The sequence below is a fragment of the Ischnura elegans genome, chromosome 2 (genome assembly GCF_921293095.1).
Source record: "Ischnura elegans chromosome 2, ioIscEleg1.1, whole genome shotgun sequence".
NCBI lineage: Eukaryota > Metazoa > Arthropoda > Insecta > Odonata > Coenagrionidae > Ischnura > Ischnura elegans.
This window is the reverse complement of record NC_060247.1, coordinates 109,306,565-109,325,617: the sequence shown is the minus strand read 5'-3', so window position 1 is coordinate 109,325,617 and position 19,053 is coordinate 109,306,565. Positions and strand designations below refer to the sequence as shown.

At 41.8% G+C, this 19,053-nt stretch overlaps 1 protein-coding gene across 1 annotated transcript in view; it reads left to right on the top strand.

Moving 5' to 3' along the window:
• Positions 1-19,053, top strand: part of LOC124153232 (protein glass-like) — a 70,475-nt gene that overhangs the window by 39,763 nt on the left and 11,659 nt on the right. The window contains exons 5-6 of the mRNA XM_046526330.1: positions 663-983; positions 16,406-17,070. Of these exons, the coding sequence (XP_046382286.1) occupies positions 663-983; positions 16,406-17,070 (986 nt within the window). The remainder of the gene's footprint in view (positions 1-662; positions 984-16,405; positions 17,071-19,053) is intronic.

The window sequence follows — 19,053 nt, the reverse complement described above, 5'->3', positions numbered from 1 at the left end:
TGGCTGCCTCTTGCCTCCCGGAGGAACTTCTTCATGAGGTCTTTTCTCTACTCCCTCTTTCAAACCCATATTCCTGAATACCTCTACAACCTATTCACCCTCAGCACTACTGTTTCCGTCATAAGAAGCCGGACAGACCTAAACCTCCACATACCCCAAGCCCGGACCAACCAGCACCTTAATTCCTTCCTGGTTATAGCATCCAATTTTTGGAAGTCATGAATAAGATGAATTCATTACCCCCTTCAATGAAATTATCCTCCACTCCGGAATCTTTAAGGAGTAAATTGTACGAATATTTAAAATATTAACACTGTTGTTTTTAAATGCAAGAATCTTTGTGCTGATTAATTTGATTTTTTTAACCTGTGTATTCAATTCTTGTGCATATGCTATGCTGATTTAATAATTACTGTACTCTGAGCATAATATATCTGTACTTATGTTTTTTGCTCTTATAAGTTTCCCAGAGTATAAATAAAGCCATTCATTTATTCATCATTGCATCCTCCTGCATCCTTCAAACAATTAACGTAATGATAATATTATGATGTGAACGGGGGGATTAAAAATCATTAATGTGGGATCCCAGACACCAAGATTCACCATTTGAACCACATTCAGCCATTCTGACGAGGACTAAATTTTTCTCCTCTCCGTAGATGCTGTCGCCATCCGGGGGCTACGGCACGGCGCAGTACTTCGGAGGCGGTTGTGGGAGCGGCGGCGGAGGAGGCATGGGGCTGAGTCTGCAGGAGCAGAGCATGTGCTACGGCGGGGGCGGCATGGGGGCAGGGCTGCAGACGCACCACCCGCCACCTCCGCCCCCGCCGCCCCCACCGCCGCCTCCACCGCCCCCGCACCAGCACAGCGTTTTCCCCAGCATGAGCGTCAACGTGTCCATGAACATGACCATGGGCGTGCCCGCCATGGGATACAACATGTCCGAAGGGATGCAGCACCACCAAGTCACTTGTCCGCAGGTGAGTCTCCATCCTCCAAATTATCTTCATTGTCCGTTTTGACATACAATAATCCTCCAAGATCGTTAGAACATTAATGACTTGGCCTGGTTTCGCTAATAGTAGGGCCCTCTTCGCTTCTGTAGCATTGGGGTGTTTTTCCCTCGTCCCCTCCCTTCCGTCCCTTTCCTTTCCCAGAGGCGTAGACGGGCTCCTATCGCGGCGGCGCCTCTTTCCTTTTTCCTTCCTCTCCTCCCCCTCCCCGGGCGATCGGGCGTATATGCCACTGGCTTGGTTCCCGGCCCCGGTGCGTTGTATCCTCGAAGGGTTCGCCCTGAACCCTCATACTCTTGTCCGTTTTGAACTCATAAAATAATTCTCTAAAATCACTGGCACAGCAAAGGTTTTCCTGGTTTCGCTAGTGGTTTCCTGGTTTCCCGCCCGCCTTTGTGACGGTGCGGGATTCCTCGTCTCATCTCTTCCTTCCCTATCCCGTCCCAGGAGGCATCGACGGGCTCCTATCGCGGCGGCGCCTCCTTCCTTTCTCCTTCCTGTCCTTCCCATCCTGCGGTGCAAAGGTGATAAGCTCGCGCTTATAGACCCGGCCCCAGGAGTGTATCCTTGCGAGCCCGCCCTGGAGTCTCGTTCCATTTGTCCGTTCTGAACAATCCAACGATTTGATCGATGGATTTTTCTCTTATATACGAAAATCCTCCAAAATCGTTGGCACATTAATGGCTAACGCCTGGTTTCGCTAGTGAGTGGGCCGTTTCCGCTTCTATAGCGTTAAGGTGTTTTACCCCGTCCCATCCCTTCCAACCCTTTCCCTACCCCAGAGGTGTCGTCGGGCTCCTAAACGCGGCGGCGCCTCTTTCTTTTCTCCTTCCTTTCCAACCCCCTCCCCGGGTGATTGGGCGAATCAGCACGATTGTTGAGTCCCGGGCCCGGTGCGTTGTATCCTCGCAGAGCTCCCCTGGGCCATCATTCTCTGACCGTTCTGAACACTAGGGAAAATCATAGAAATTTCCTTCCTCATAGGAAATTTTTTCCTTTCTGTAGAAACACTATATCATGGTCTCGCTAGTAGTGGGCCATGGTCGCTCTCATAGCGGCGCGGGTATTCCCTATCCTTCCCTTCCAAACCTATCCCTTCCTTGAGGTGTCGTCGGGCTCTCATCGCGGCGATGCCTCCTTCAATTTTCCTTCCCCTGTCCTTCCCCTCTTGAGATGGCGCGGGCGTATTAGTCTCTGACTTGGTTCCCGGTCCTCGAGAGTGTACACCATGCGGGCCCACCCTGGGTTTCCGATTCCACTGTCCGTTCTGGACTATCGTATAAATTTCCTTCCTCATAGTACCATTTTTCTTTTCTGTAGAAATATGAAATCATGGTTTCGCTAGAAGTTGGGCCCGCCCGCCTCTGTGACGGCGCGGGATTCCTCATCCCTTCCCTTCCACACCTATCCACTCCTTGGAGGCGTTGTCGGGCTCCTATCGCGGTGGCGCCTCCTTCCTTTCTCCTTCCATGTCCTCTCCCTTCCGTGGTGAAGGTGGAAAGCGAGAGCTTACAGACCCTGCCTCGGGATTGTAACATCGCGAGCCCACCCTGGAGTCTCGTTACCACTGTCCGTTCTGAACTGAATTTCATTGAATTATTCAACGAAATGATCGATGGATTCTTCCCCTCATAGAAAAATCTGCCAATTTCGTTGGTAAATCAATGGTTTCACTAGTAGTGGGCCCCGTCGTCCTCATGGCGGCGCGGGTATTCCCTAACCCCTCCCTTCCACTCCTATCCTCTCCCCGGAGGCGTCTACGGACTCCTATCGCGGCGGCGCCTCCTTCCTTTTTCCTTCCCATTCCAACCTCTCCTTAGGTGATTGGGCGTATCAATTGAATTATTGGGCCCCGGCCCCGGTGTGTCGTATCCTTCAAAGGGCCCTCATTTATTGCCCGTTCTGAATTACCTGCAGAAAAATCCGGAATATTCTCATTATAGAATAATCTTCCAATTTCGTCGGCAAATTAAGTCATGGTTTCGCTATTAGTGGGCCCCATCGTCCCTGTGGCGGCGGGCTCTCGTCATGGCGGCGGGCGCCTCCCGTCCTTTTTCCTTCCCCATTCTTTCCCCTCCTGAGACGCACTGGCGTAAATTGTGCTTTCGCTTTTCCTAAATCCAAATTGGTCCTCGACCAAGAATTATTCTGCACTTCCTTCTGTACTTCTGTAGATGATTCTTGTCAGTATCTTCTACCCACGTGTCGTCATGACCCAAAAATCTCCACACTTCACTGCTTCCTTCTTAATGCGATCAGGAATAATAATGTTATTCTCGAATTCACCCGCTTTTTCTCCTGTTCAATACAATTCGCAGAAGGTTTTTTGAGAGTAGAATTGAAGTCTTCTCTCCTTTATATTTAATGAGCTAAGCTGTCATATCATTTATTATTAAGAAGCCTTATTCCTTCGCAGATCTCTTATTTACGCGTCGAATTCCGATATTAAGATGCTGGCTTTCATTTCATCCTTTTCTCGCTAACTTTCATCTTCGATAATTTTTGTGCTGAGTTTACTTCGATTGTATAATTTTTCCGAGTATTCTTTCCATCTCTTCCCTTTTTCTTCGTTTTAAATCAAAATATTTCTATCATTGTCCAGTATGGTAAAGCAAAATTTAGTTTTAATAAAAACACAGCTCTGGTCAATTACAGATATGATTAAATACCGTTGGAGCCGTGCCCAAGGGATTGAGGCTTTACAAGTGGCTGCAATAGGCGTATTGAGAATTCTTTTGTTTTTTGCGTCTTTCAAACGATTATTCAAATTTTTGTCCAAGTAAACTAATGACTAATCGATCAAAACCGCAATCAATGATTACAAGATCAATAAATCGGTGATGAAAATAAAGAATTGACCTCGGTTGATGAACGGACATGTGAAGAACACCAATAAAACTTTCATATACATTTTTTATAGGAAACTTTTCGCACAAACTATTTTCATGGCAACAGGAGTGAAAACTCGGCTCAATCAGAGAGGACCATTCTAAAGCTCTTCGCTCCTGCGTTTTCTGTTCTCAATTTTCCATAGCACTTCCCTTGACTTCCATTTTGCATTCCCATCGCCGGATCGCCATCCTTCGCTTTAACGTCTAGCGAGCCTATTTTCATGTTTCCACGATTTCTGCAAGAAATAAATGTCTCAGGCGGACTTTACTTCTTATTTCTCTTCCGCTTCATTTCCGCTCAAAGCCTTCGTTCTGATGTGAGGGTAACCTAAACACCTCAAACATTTTCCATTGTTAAGTTTTGAAAAGTCAAAAACGAAAATCCCGAAAACCGTTGTTAACCACTCGCATCCACAAAAATAAATTGCGATAAAAATAATTCTTTTGAGATCAATCGAAAATCAGTTATCATACAAGGATACATGATGAAATTACCCACCGTGTACGTGAAAAGAAAATTTTATTTCGTACATAAAAAGCATAAAGTAGCACGTATTTTTAACGCTATGAGACGAAAATCGGCCTTTGCGATGAAAAATCTTATAATATCACGTTTTCAATTATATATATTTCAGTTGCAATTATGTATCTTTTTCATTTCATTCTCTTCCAAGCCATATTTATCACATTTCACCCGGAGAAAAATTTAAGTCAACGTATTACCAGCGAGGCACGAAGCAACTCTTTCTTTACAATCAAATAACGTAAAGTTTAAACAAAAACTAAATTACTAAAATCATCAAAGCTCAAGAATGAAAATGGATTATCAATATTTTCAAAAATTAGAAGAATTAAAGTGACGACCAATAATTTACATGGTTTTCAACGATACCCTCGGAATTAAAACTACAATTTAAATGAAAACACATAAGAGATATTCATCGTACCCTATTGCGCCCTCCTATGAAACAAATATTTTCCTCTCAACCTCCAGTACACCGAAAACCGTTTGGAGAAGCCGTTCCAATAATTTGTCAAAATAGAGAATAAAATCGTTTACGTGAAAAACAAAGTGGGGAATAGAATGCACTATGGAACTCGATAAAATCATAAACTAAAAATGTGAACGGCCTGCCGCAAGGCTTTATTTTGGCAGAGAAGCCCTACAAGCCATGTTACGTCATTCTCGTTGCCAAAGCAACGGCTCAAAATGGCCGCCAGAGCGTTCCTTCGATCGATCAAGTGAAAAGCTTAATTGAGTTTTTCTAAGAGAATGGGGCAGCATCAGGCCACAGAGGGTCTCGTTCTCTAGAAGGCCAAGGATATTCACTGGGAAAGGGTTCAAATAGGAGTAACTGCGGGCAAAATTTCAGAAGTATCAAGTAATTTTGCCCGCAGATTTTGTATTTCAATAAAGCTAATTAAAGACTCAAATCATTTTTACTAGATTTAATAGACTGTTTTTCAACGACTTGGATAAAACCGATGCCAGGAATAATTAGGCGATTCTCGAGGGACTATCTCTATTGATTTATCCTCAAAGCTGTATGTGTAAAATTATCGGGGGTACGAGGTTGATTATGCATTTTTGAGAAAAAAATACAGTTCTATCTCTAAAGAACTAAGACATAGAGACAAAAATTGAGAAATAATGAAGCCAGGAAAATTAAGGAGGATTAGGTGCTACAACGATAGGTGCTTTGAGGAAACTTGATCGTCAGGGAACTTAAATAAAACCATTTATTCATCTTGAATTCACGGAAGAGCTGTCAATTCCCCAACGGTTCATCCACTGCGATATGGGGTATTTCGACAGTTAAAGGTATTTTGTTGTCAAAGCATCTGCTGCGGTTTTGCTGGAATACATTTTCTCGTGCTATTTCAATGTGTTGGCAGTGAGTAGAAATTGATTGGCACAATCATCATCAACCGAAAAATCATCAACCAACCAGAAATATGTCGGCTTTCATTTATTCGATTCTCGAAGTTTTTCCATGAGATACCCCAATATGGATAGTTCAATGCACTAGTGGGTACATTAATATTTATTGACTTCCCGCGGTGGTAAGATATTTTCTCAGTTGCTCATAACCCTTTTCAATGTCTAGGGTGTTAAGAATCAGAATGGGAGCGAGGTGACTGAGAGAAGAAGCCTTTGACTACTGACGGAAGGGCACGGAGTTCAAACCTTGAGTAAAGTTTTCGGACACATGCTTAGGCGGATCTAGGGGGGGCACGTCCCCCCCTGGACGCTTAAAAATAGATAAGATTTTTATCACGATTATCATTACGTCAGTTTTGTTTTGTGCATTACGGAACCTCAATCATTTAATTTCATGTAATTAACCTTCAAATTAAAAAAAGAGAATATTCCGTACAGTAATTGTTGTACTTATGTTGTTTTTAATCTCAAATTTAAGAAGACAGTTTGTCTGCCAGACCCTTGTGACCCCCCCCCCCCAGAAAAAAATCCTGGATCTGCCCTTGCACACATGCAACAAAAATCCTCACAATTTGAGATGCTCAGGGGAAGAAAATGCCCCCTCCCTATCCTTGACGCTTTATATTGACTCGTTTACGGTTAAATCAGGGTTGAGCTAAACCCCACCTTCAAATTGAAGAAGATGAGAACTCCAAAAAAAGCACAAAACATATTTTAAAGGGATTATAAAAATCGGAAGAGTAGGGGAAAGGACTAAACGCACACACACAGATGTATTTGAAACTAGAATGAGTGTTCATGGAATTGTACTACTGGGTGGGTACAGAGATAAACCACTAAACATGTTTCCGCTATGATTTTAAAATGCTTTCCTTTGACTTTTGCATGAGTTAGGTGCAACCTGACACGCATCCTTGCGCATGTATAAAAATGGCGAATGACAACACCGCAATTTCTGCGAACTATATTTCAGAGAGACAGTTTCCATCGATGAGATAAGTGCGTTCGGGACTTTCAATCATATCTGAAGATTTCTATTAAAAAAAACAGTCCATTTGCATCACAGCGCATCACACATGGTTATTTCTCAATTCTCCACCTAAGATGTGTTTTGAGGAGAGTGAAAGTGCATACTTTGTAAGGAAACATGACAGTGATTGTAAAATTTGGGCAAGGCGGGAGAAGGATTATTGAGATCAATTATTGCTTCCCAATAGAAATACTCAGCGGCATGAGTACTAATAATAATAGCAGTAATAATAATAGTTGAGCATAAGTATATAACAAAGAATGGTGAAATTTAAGGGAGGATTTTAAAAAAATTCCATCTAAATAAGTTTAGTAAATTCATCTCGAATATTCTGAAAATGTTCCTTTTTATTCTAATATAGATGTGTTTTTGTGACGCTTTCAGTAAGTATCCTACCATTTTTTCTAGTTGACTATTAATATAACGCATCATGCCCGCTCGATCGGTTGTGATTTGCCTTTTTTGAGACGTTTTATTCGTTTTCGCATGCTAGCATCTTGAAATTTCCAAAATATGTAAGGAAGACTAAAATATTAGCGAGCAGCAAAAGAGGACAAACATTAAACAAGGAAAACAAAAGCTTGAAGAGGTAAAAGAGTTTTGTTACCTTGGAAGATGAATAACCAGCGACGGACGAAGCAAGGAATAAATAGTCGGTGATCGCTTGTGCATACATCAACTCAGAGGCAGATGCGGATTAAGGTAATTTTTTGGAGTGGGGTGAAACACCACTTCCCACGGTTTCTTGATAATATGCAATCCTCTCAGCGATAATACGTCGAAGTCTTATATGCGTAAGCAAGTGGCTTTTATATAGATTAATGAATTTTTTTAAACATTTTTGATAGAAAAATCAATTATTTAAAAAAATTACTGCTGTCGTAAAAACTTTCTTTGCAAAGTCACCATAAAGATTTTTTTCCATCTTTTTAATTTTCCCAGAAATTACGTGGAAACTGCTCTGAGGTCCTACCAATCATGGGCGCATCCAGAATCAAAACTGGGTGGGGGGGGCAAAACTAGCTGTGGACGTTCAAGTTGTAACTTTTTTGCACAGAAAAGGTTAATAAAACCAACATTTTAAGGAAATTATGACAGTAATTTATTAGTTTTTATAATTATTTGCTTGAAAATTTAATCAAAAGGAAAATGTGTTCATAACTTTATTTTCAACTAAATATACTTTCGCTTCTAGGGGGGGGATCTCTCGGTTCAAACATGGCGGCTTTAATAATGAGGGTCGTCAGGGAAAGATAGAGGCATCACGATCTTTCCGTCTAACCATTGACATGGTAGGCCCATCATGATGGTAGGCATAGGGCAGTTGCTGTCATGCAGGGTACGCCCATGCCTACCATAATGATGGGCCTACTATGTCAATAGTTAGACGCAGGGACGCCGACTTGCAAAAAATATTGGGGGGGCCCAAACCGGGGATCTTGCCCCGGAAAATTTTATAAGTAGTGAGTTTTAAATTTTTTAAGCATTTTAAAAGAGTCATATGATCAACATTAGAACCCTGATAACTCGAATCTCGATATCTGGACACTCCGGGGAAAGTAGACAAGCCTGGCACATTTTTTCCTCACACCCATAACGAATTTTTGAGGGGGCTCGGGCCCCCTCAGGCCCCATGGAGTCGGCGCCACTGGTTAGATGGAAATATTGTGATGCCTCCATCTTTCCCTGACGACCCTCATTATTAACGCCGCCATGTTTGAACCGAGAGATGTGGAGGTCTCTGCACGCATATCCCCGTCCCTCGGAAACAACACCGTCATGGTTTTCCCCATTGGCCGTCACCCAACCCCACGCAAAATTCCTTCCACGAATGAGGAAGGAGGGAGAAACGATATCGTCATTCGCCCCCTCAAGAATGACGCAAACATTTTCAGTCGAATAAATAATTAAGGGTATGATTCTAACCCTAACCATGCGGGGTCCAAGCGTGAAGGGTAGGAATTCGCTGGCAGAGGAGGAGGGGTGGAGGGAATTTCCCATAGGAGGTGAAGAAAGGCAGGGAGACATAACTCGATCATCCCCTTCGCTTATTCCGGTATGCCACGTGCGCGGCGGATCGATATGATCGGCGCTGGGAATCGGCCCCTGCCTACCCATGGTGCACCGCGTCCAACCATCCAGCCACGCCCCCTTCCCACTCCCCTGTTTCTCTCACCCCCCGCCCCTTCCTCCCTCTATTCCGCCACCATTTTCCCTCCATTAATACCGCCCTCCATCTTATTTTCCTCCCCTCCTAGTTTATTCACGTCATTGGTCGGATGGCTATTAGGGGAAGGAAAGAGACAACTGGGGTCATTTGCGCCAACTAGGAATGATGGCTGGGATTGGCACGAGTACGACTTTAGGTAAGAAGAAGCATCGAAATCAGTGGTTTCATTGTACCAGTACGTGCCGGAACGCCGTTCCGGCACTGGTTAACAAAAGACATGAAAGTCAAATAACACTTTTAACAATTTCGCTGTCTCAAAATTTGTAATATATATACATTCGTAGCCAAAACAAAAAATTGTAATAATATGTATATAATAACTTTAATAAAAAATACACACAGTAATATTTCACTCCTAAAAAAAGTTATGGAAAGTGCGTTCCAGAATGTCTAATTTTGCCATGACGTCACTGATCGAAATATTATGAAAGTACCTATTAAAGAGCGTTTCTATTGTAAAAAAAAGTTTGCACAATCAGAGGCAGATACACATTGAGGGCGCAGGGGGCTTACCCGCCTTCGGCAATGCGGGTCCGCCCGCATTGCCGAATATTGCACAACTACAGTAGTAGCTTTTTTATATCATAAGATGGCATTGTCTTATGATACGCATAATATCAGTTTAAATATAACTTTCTTAAACTTTGCATGTGACTTTATTTTTTATCGCGATAAAAGTAAAGGTAACTCAAAATATCTTTTGCGCCCCCCCCCCCCCCTTGAATTTTTTCTATATCCGCCACTGCGCACAATACGTTAATGATGATAATTAGAGGGATTAACTGATTACCGATAGAGAGTGGATTGAGCACTCCTATCCCTTGATATTTTTATCCATAACTTTTATACATTACACATTGCGATATGTCTTTATGGAAGCTATAATTTTTAATCCCTACTTTCTTGCCCGGAAGGTTTTTCATGAAGGTCTTTGAAGGTCTACAACATGCAGACCGAAACCCGGTTGAAAACCCATGAAGAATCCATTCGAGTTTTTCACCGAGAAAAACTCAGAATTTTCATCCCACAATTATCGAACTTTTCGCTATCTTAAAATGCCTCACGTTAAAGTTAAGTGTATCAGGTTTTTGGCAATGCAATTTCCACGGATCTTGAGAACGAGAGATATCTTCAACATCCTTGAATAAAATGTATGGAAATAAATTACGTGGATCTCTAACATTTCGCTTTTTTCATATAAGCTTACATTAAAAGCCTCACGTAAAGCATGCCTGTGATAATTTGAAGACAGACTGAGAGCATTACCTTCATCAGAAAAAAACATGGCGACAAAAATTCTAAAGGTAGCAAAAGATGAGCATAAATAAATGTCCGTTTCGTTTGGGCTAGAATAACGATACCGCTACGAAGAAATATTTGAGAATTATAATCCCACCACTAAGTTCTTGGAGGGATGCAGAGGAAATAAACAGGGAATCACCACCATTTGGTTTGGTTCATTCAGCAAGAATGAATATCAATAGAGTAGATTATAGGTAGTGGATGATCTATTGATACCGATGATCAAGGAAATAGCCCGAATATTGGAGGTCATAAGCAGTTAATATTTTATCCGCATATACGATCATAGACGAATACAGATACGCTAGTAATACCTACGTCCAGATGCAAACTCTTAACTTGTGTGTCCTTTGCTTGGGGAGATCAATGTCGTCCCTTTTTCCATTTCCGAAGAAGCTTCTTTAATGCCTACTGAAAGTAGATGGAAAACGCTATTTGCTGCACGTGAATAAAAAGCCGAATTTTAATGTTACCGGGTTGTAATTACAATAAAAGTATTCTACCGATTGAGGTAGGTTTGCATGTGGTATTTCCGAAGTATTCTGGCAGTATCACCTCCCTCTTAGACTTCACCCTTTAATTCACAGTAAGGCCTACTCCGTAGCATTCTTACTAAAAAATCCTTTTCTTTTCCGTCTCCTCCCTCGCTAACCATACATTCTACCCTCTAACACTGTCTATTACTCCCCCTCTCCACTCAAAACTAGCTCCATCCAAGCCTTCTGTCTTTTCCGTATCTCATCTAAAAGTTGCCTTCCTCACTCACCATCTCTGGCACTTCGTCACTCCTCCTCCTCCCCGTCCACTTTAACTTCTCCATTCTTCGCCACACCCACATCTCAAATGCCTCCAGTCTTCTCTCGTCCTCCTTCCTAATTGTCCATGCTTCCGAAACGTTATGCGTTACACTCCATATCAAACTCTTCCATGAACTTTTCTTTAAACTCTTACATGACGATCCTCTTATCAGCTCTTCCCTATGCATGAACGACTCCTATCTGTATGATAACGTAATTCTTTTCCTGGCGTCCTTACTGCTTTCTCTGATTTGCTCTAATATGCTGTCCACATCAGGGGCGCAGCTAGGAATTAAGGCTGGAGGGGGTTTTTGGCACAACTAATACTGGGGTGTATGGGGGTGTGGAATACCCGCCAGGGTAAGCGGGAGGTGCGGGGGCCCTCCACCAGAAAATTTTTAATATAAATGGCTCAATATGGTGAGTTTTACGGCTTTCGGAGGGATATTTTATTAATATTTACACTATTCTGTAAGTAATATTAAACCAATTAAGTAAAATGGATTAAACCTAACAAACTTCTGAGCTCTGGGGGGGGGGGGTTTATCCCCCAAAACCCCCCAGTGAAATCTTCGCAGTGAAAAATAAATTTCGCAAAAGAATGCCTTCATTAATTATTTTTAGACTGGTGGGATTGTATAAATGCATATGCTAGGGAAAAATCAAACATAGCAATGGCTAAATGATAACAAGAAAAACACTCTGTAGAGTAAATACAACTAGGAGTAACAGAGAAATAAGGAGTGTAAAGTACCTACCTAATTGTTATTGCAGGGTGACAAAAAAACTAGACTGAAAGTACATGCACAATTGCAGGAAATAGGTATTCCATCCATGCTTCTAAAACCTTCTTCTCATATCACTGCAATGCAAAAGAATAGTATATATTAAATGAGTATCAAAAATCAAGAGACTACATAAAGGCATCAGCCATAGATAAATTAGGTGGTTTTCACATCGAGGGGGTTCCCTGAAAAACAGCGTTTAACCAAATCAATAAATTCAGAGGTAAAACACCGATCCCCATCGCTGGAAACGGTACTGCATTATTTGCAATAATCATGTCGTACGAGGCATACAACCAAGGTAATCCGTGGTAATATATCACCTCTTCTATTAATAGAATAAAAATAAAATAGCAGCTTTTTCCAGAAACAGTAAAAAGTAGACTAGAGAAAAAGAGATTTTCATGACTCGGAGAATAAAGTGCTGATTAGGCTCTTAAGAAATGAGTGGAGATGAGCCTGATAGGTGAGTAAGGATTGGCTCGCAATATAATAATGCCTGAATATTTTTCATTTAATTTTCATATTCTACTTTCTAGTGGTGAATCATAAAAATCGATTAAACCAGAGCCGTTAAATAAATTTCTGCTAAAAAATTATAACTAATGCCACCTATTGAGAAATTTAAAATTATTCTTCCATTTATTGAAATTTAGTTAATTAATTAGAGAACAATGGAATAAAATTTTAAATGTCTCATCATTGAATATCGTTTTGTAATGAGAAGCAAGCGAGTGCGTAATATTTCAAGGCGATCCGACAATGGAAGTGGGTTAAAAATCATTTATATGATTCCATTGATGAAACAGACAAACAGACGAAGCAAGTTAAGAAAAATCGTATAAAACTAAGAAACATCACGTTTAAGTATAAGGAAACGTTTGATACGGGAAAGGGTTTCATTGGATAGTTTCCTATCAGTGGCGTAGCGAGAGGGGAGGTCCGAGCGGTCGATTATGAAAAGGGTTAAAATTATTTTAAATTCCTATACTTAGTAAACGTGTTTTTCTAAACTTTTCCGCCCTTATTTTGGAACTCGCGACCCCACCCCCGCCCCCCTTCCGAACGAAATTCCTGACTACCCCGCTGTTTCCCATAAAGCAGTTTCCTAGAAAGGTTCCTATGATGAGTAGGCCAGCAATGAATCACAAACCTTCGAACTTGACTAAAAATAACGAGCCACGTGCTACTCAAGATTATATTTTGTTTCATTGTGAGCGGCAATATTCTGTGGCATTTAATACGCTACCCTGCATTTACAACTGAATCAAAAACTATCCCATCCTCATCAATTATGTCCATGAGGGCTACCTGGACGAACTATGGTGAAAGATTTTTACTCATAGGTGCACAGGGAAATAACTTGAACATGGTCAGTCATTAATGTCATAAACGCAAGACAGGGATACCTGAGTCGGGAAGTTCTTACGCTTCAAGTAATATACTTATATTAATTCGACCGGTGGCACAATGATTGCCCGGAAGTAAATAGCTACAGAATCTTGTGCAAGCCATTGAACTTGGAAGTCTAGAAACTGCTGTCACGACGTTCGTAAATATTCCTTTCCGTTCACCCTGAGACGAACTCATCGCACACTAGGCACTGCACACGGAGAAGTTTTAAGTAATATGGAGAAAATTCAGGATTCTACATTTGCATATTAAGTACTCCCCAAGGTGCCTTTATTGGCGTGTTTTCGAAGGTATCACGACGCCAGTTGTGAATCTCAATCTGTTTTCTACCATTAGAAACATGCTTAGGTATGTATTGAAACAGTTTTTACAATAGCTTACAATTTGTAAATATAATTTCCTTTTTTTGTAAAACAAATAATCCTAATATGTCCATTGGATCTTTCATTTAATATCAAATAATACGATATCGTTTCTACCAGATCTAGGATACGGTTATAATATCAACCATTTCGCTTCGCGTTCACAAGTTTTAATTAGATAACTTAACAAACCAATTTAAAGACGACGCGTCGCGACGTGACTGCCGCACCGATTATACTGCAAGTACATCACTAAAACTCACACTTAAAATCACTCAACTCATATTTTACCTATATTTCAACACATGATTTCAAAATGCACACGACATTTACTAAATGCGCTGCGATACTGACTCCACAGGTGCGAACGATAAAAATATATTAATTTAAATAGGTGATTATAAATTTTAACAGACGATATATTTTTATACCTACTTCATTCTGAATGCATTATTTCATTCCCTCAATGAATGAAGAATTTTTGAAAACAACTCTTCATGTTTGATTCACAGTCAGGCAGTGGAGTAGCCAGGAATTTCGTTCGGGCGGGGGTGACCAAAACCAGAGTGGAAATATTTTGAAAAACAGGGTACTAAGCAGAGAATTTTAAACTACCTAATTTTAACACTTTTCATAATCGAAAAACTTAATTTGTCAAAGAACTGTTTTGTAAATTCATGATTTTTCAATATTTTGTTTTATTTTATGGAGGAAAAATTTTGTTTTATATTTCGGGGGGTCTGGCCCCCAGGACCTCCTCCCTCGCTTCGCTACTGCGGTCAGGAAACAATAAACTCTAAAGAATCTCTCTCTACGAGAATACCAGCTGTGTTTTCGTTATTTTCTGATAGCTCAGCGGAAACGTAACTCCCACCCACAATACCTGTGTTGTCGATTCATCTATTTTAATAGGTAAGGTCAAATTGCGGGCTATGAGGTTCAATCGAAATGAACTCTTGGATTTAACTTTTTCCGCGAAACGAAACTGCTTACGCCATTTCTAGGCTGGCTAACATAATTTTCTGAGCTATAATCCACATATTCAATCGGTACGTTGAAGCGCATTGCTTCGTTTCCAAGTTAAAGTAGAATGGCAACCTCAAGAGGGTAATATATTAAAATCTCTCAGCCTAACATTTGACCACTGACCAATTCTTTCAACCTTATTGTTACTCCCATTTTTTATCAGTCTTCAATTTAAGTTCTCGTGGTTATGACTGATATTACCATTTACTTGACCGAGAAAAACTGATAATTTCGGTTTTTACTATTTTTTAAAATATTGTTTCACCACCGAAAACATCGCGATTTGGCCTTTACATCGACGTTTTCATTGCATTTAACAATTTAATGGGCACGCATATCCATACCTTGGATGGGGGGCAACCTACCGAGGCGGGCATTGAACCCGCGACCGCGGTTTGGCATTCGAGGACTTTACCCCGCTGCCACCGAGGCTGATAATCAAGCTCTTTTTTATTTTACTGGAGCAACATAGCATTCGCCACCGTTCTTTATATGAACTGTCCACTTTATGCAGCTGTCAACAAGGATAACTAATAAGTACTCACTCGAAAAATAAAATGCCCACGACATCGCGAAACCGTTCCATGTTAACCAAGCAATTACTCTCTCAATCACGCTATTAATATCAGTTATGCACCCTCAATTCTACCCATACCAAAACTAACTTTGAATGAAGCAATTTCATCTTGATAATGACACTACGCGTCGAAACCGGGTCGGTATTTAAATAAAATTGTGTGGAAGTTTATACACATTTATAGTTTATTCTCATGGTGGAGCAATTTCCTTGTCCCTAAAATCTTGTAATATTTTTAATCTCGCCCGAGATTTCCTCATGACTCAAGATGCAACACCCGCTAAGAAAACTCAAAAAAAATTCTTCGTTGAAGCGTCAGAGCCGGAGTTTCCGTTATTTCTTCATTAATCACGAAAATACTCTAATTTAGAGGTATTCAACAAATTCAATCTATATAGATGAAAGAGGATGTCTGTTTGTCTGTCCGCTATGCGTTTCCATACGGTTGCACGAATTACAACCAAAGTTGGTACGTAAGTACATCTCATGCTCCCAAACCCCGTAGTGCTACTTTTGATTGCGTACAACACGTTCTATGCGTCGTTCTCTCATTACTATTCATTACGTCACGCCTCTCAATTTCTGTGGTTAGACATCCTGCCGGATAGGCACACCTATCCACTCGTGCAAAGGGAAAACATAACTCATAGGATACTAAAAATTAGCTATAATACTTTCACCGTGGCTAGTACCGGTATGCTTAAATTCAATTGGTAAGGTCTATCTACAATGAAGTCAAGACATCTTTCAGTTTATAAATATTTTCCACAGTTTAAGTTCAAGTTCAATTGGTAAGACCTATCTCCAATAACGACAGCTAAACATCACTTCAATCGATAAGACCTAAGCCCAGTGCTTAATTTCTAATTCCGCCGATCGGACTTTCCGGCACGCATGGAACGTCGGCCTAAATTAAGCACTCCCTACTCCAATAAAGCCAAGACATATTTTGCCTAATAATTTTTTTCCAGTTTAATTTCAACGACTTCAATTGGTGATTTTAATTTATAACTTTCCCAACTATGTTCCCGCAGATGCAATGGGCCCCTGCGCCGCCGTCCAACCCCTCGCCCGTCTACTCCCAGAGCCAGGGACTGCTGAGCCCGCAGGCCTACGCCGCGGGCGCCACCTATTCCTTCACGGCGGACTTCCGCGCGCCGGAGCCGCCTCCCCCGCCGCTCCCGCCGTCGCACCCGCTCCCGTCCGCGCCCGTCTGCGCCGCCTCCCCGCCAGCGTCCTCCTCCTGCTTCAAGCCGCCCAAGACCGGCTTCCCGCCCGCGCGACGGAGGTGCAGCTTCTCGTCGCCTTCGGTCACCTCCGCGGCGACGGCGCCTCCCTCCGCTCCTCCCGCCGCGACGCAGCCGGCCTCCGGGGTGGTGGTAGGCGGCGGAAAGAGCGTGGCGGCCGCGGGGGTCGGAGCGAACGGAGAGACCGGCGGCAGCAACCTGTGCCGGATCTGCGGCAAGACGTACGCGCGGCCCTCAACCCTCAAGACGCACCTCCGCACCCACTCGGGAGAAAAGCCGTACCGGTGCGGCGAGTGCCACAAGTCGTTCAGCCAGGCGGCCAACCTGACGGCCCACGTGCGCACCCATTCGGGGGAGAAGCCGTTCCGGTGCCCCGTGTGCGAGCGGCGATTCTCGCAGTCGTCCTCGGTCACGACGCACATGCGAACCCACTCGGGGGAAAGGCCTTACAGGTAAGATCATTCCACTCGATTATTACTTTATAAATATTCAGCTTTATAAATGATTTACGAAGATCGTCCATTAAATTGTACCCTGCAAGCCATTAGCCACTAAGTCTTACGCTTCCTTTTTTTATCCTCTTCATCCTTCATCCAATTTACTCCAATACCACATCTCAAACACCTCTTTTTCTCATGCTTTTCCAAAGACTATATTATAAATCGATGATTTCTTTATATTCCGTTTTTTGGTTGATTTTCGAAGATCGTCCATAAAGTGCTACCCCACAGGCCACTATCCACCATGCCTAACACTTCAACTCTCTTTATCCTCAAGCCACTAGCCAACATGCACTTGATCTCTCTTTATACTCTTCATCCACCTCATCATGTTACTCCATTCCCACATCTCAAACACCTCTTTTTCTCATCCTTTTCTTAAGACCATATCAATCAATGATTTCTTTATGTTCAGTTTTTTGGTTGATTTACGAAGATCGTCCATATAATACTACCCCGCAATCCACTATGTCTCACGCTTCCTCTCTCTTTATCCTCCTCATCTTATTACTTCAATCCCACATCTCAAGCAAGTCCAGGCTTTCTACCTTATCTTGATCATCCACATTTCCTCATGGGGTAGTGCTACCCTCCAAATCCATAGATCATGAAGAAAATCAATTTTTCAAAATGAAGTTCTATTCGCATAAAAATTTCAATTTCTCGTCAACATGGAGTTTTTGAAGCATCAAAATCAGGATGTCACTCTATGTGATTACCCAACTGATGCTCTTACTGCTGAGTCAGTATTTAGGCAACACATTCGAGAAAGGCCAGAAAACTTTTTCAGCAGGTTCATTTGTTGGGGATATGTATTGGAGGGAGAGATCATTTGAATGGCGTAAATTTAAGATAGTGTCTTCCAAGTATTTTGGAGGTTTTGAACCCCTTGACTGGTCGCTCCGCCCTTACATTAATGGAAAACGGACATAGTGCTGAGGATATCAGGAAAAAAATGGGTGTTCGATGAAGCATTAATGAATAGGAAGGATATGATTAGAGCACCTGTGAGTAAGTAAAAGGCAGGTAAAGAGCTTAATCCAGAATTTAGCTTTTCACAGTGTAGAAACCAGGATGCTGACTTGAGGCGTTTGAGTTATGGAAATGGATGGGAAAGAAGATGATGATATGGATGGGAAGGATAGGAATGAGGAAGGGGTTACACGATAGGGTGATGCAAAAAAGGCTCCATCTTACGTTACTTTCACATGTTCGCTGAATGGAACGAGGAGAGTACTTGTTTTTGCAGTAGCAATTTATTTTCAGGACAAGAAAAATCACAAAATTTGGCACTCAAGAAGACAGCTACTGTTTGCAAATGAGAACAGAGGCAGAGAGATTGGGGAGGAATAGGAGGGTAGGCAGTTTGGGGGAGATAACTAGGGATTGATTGTATGATATAATTGGAACAGGCTATAGCACATGCTCATTCACTTTCAAATAATTCAATAGAATCTATGGAAAATATTATCGCAAAATGCATCTATCCATATTGTGTTTGAAGCTCAGAATAATTCTGTTTCTTTAGACTTCAACAACCCTGGAACAAATTTTTAGCATCAAACGAAAAATGGATCTAAATGGCAAGAAGTATCGAATTTCAGAGTGAAATTCCTGGCTTCTTCACAGCTACTAACCAGTCTAATGGTCTAAGGTATCTAAAAGAATTTTTGTTTGCTTTACACCGTTTGTCCCAACGTCAGTAGCCACTCAAACTCATTTTATCATTTTTCCTACAGTTTAGTTTTTTCAATGATTTCTTATGATTCATGCACAAGATGTGGAATTACAGTCCTTTAACCCTATGGCTGCAAGAATGCATATTAGCTACCAGACTATGTGGGAGAGAGCCAATAAATATATTTCCCTCTTGCCTGGCCGAGTGTCTAACAAGGAGTGAACCCTTATAATATGGAGTGACCCTATGGGTGAGGG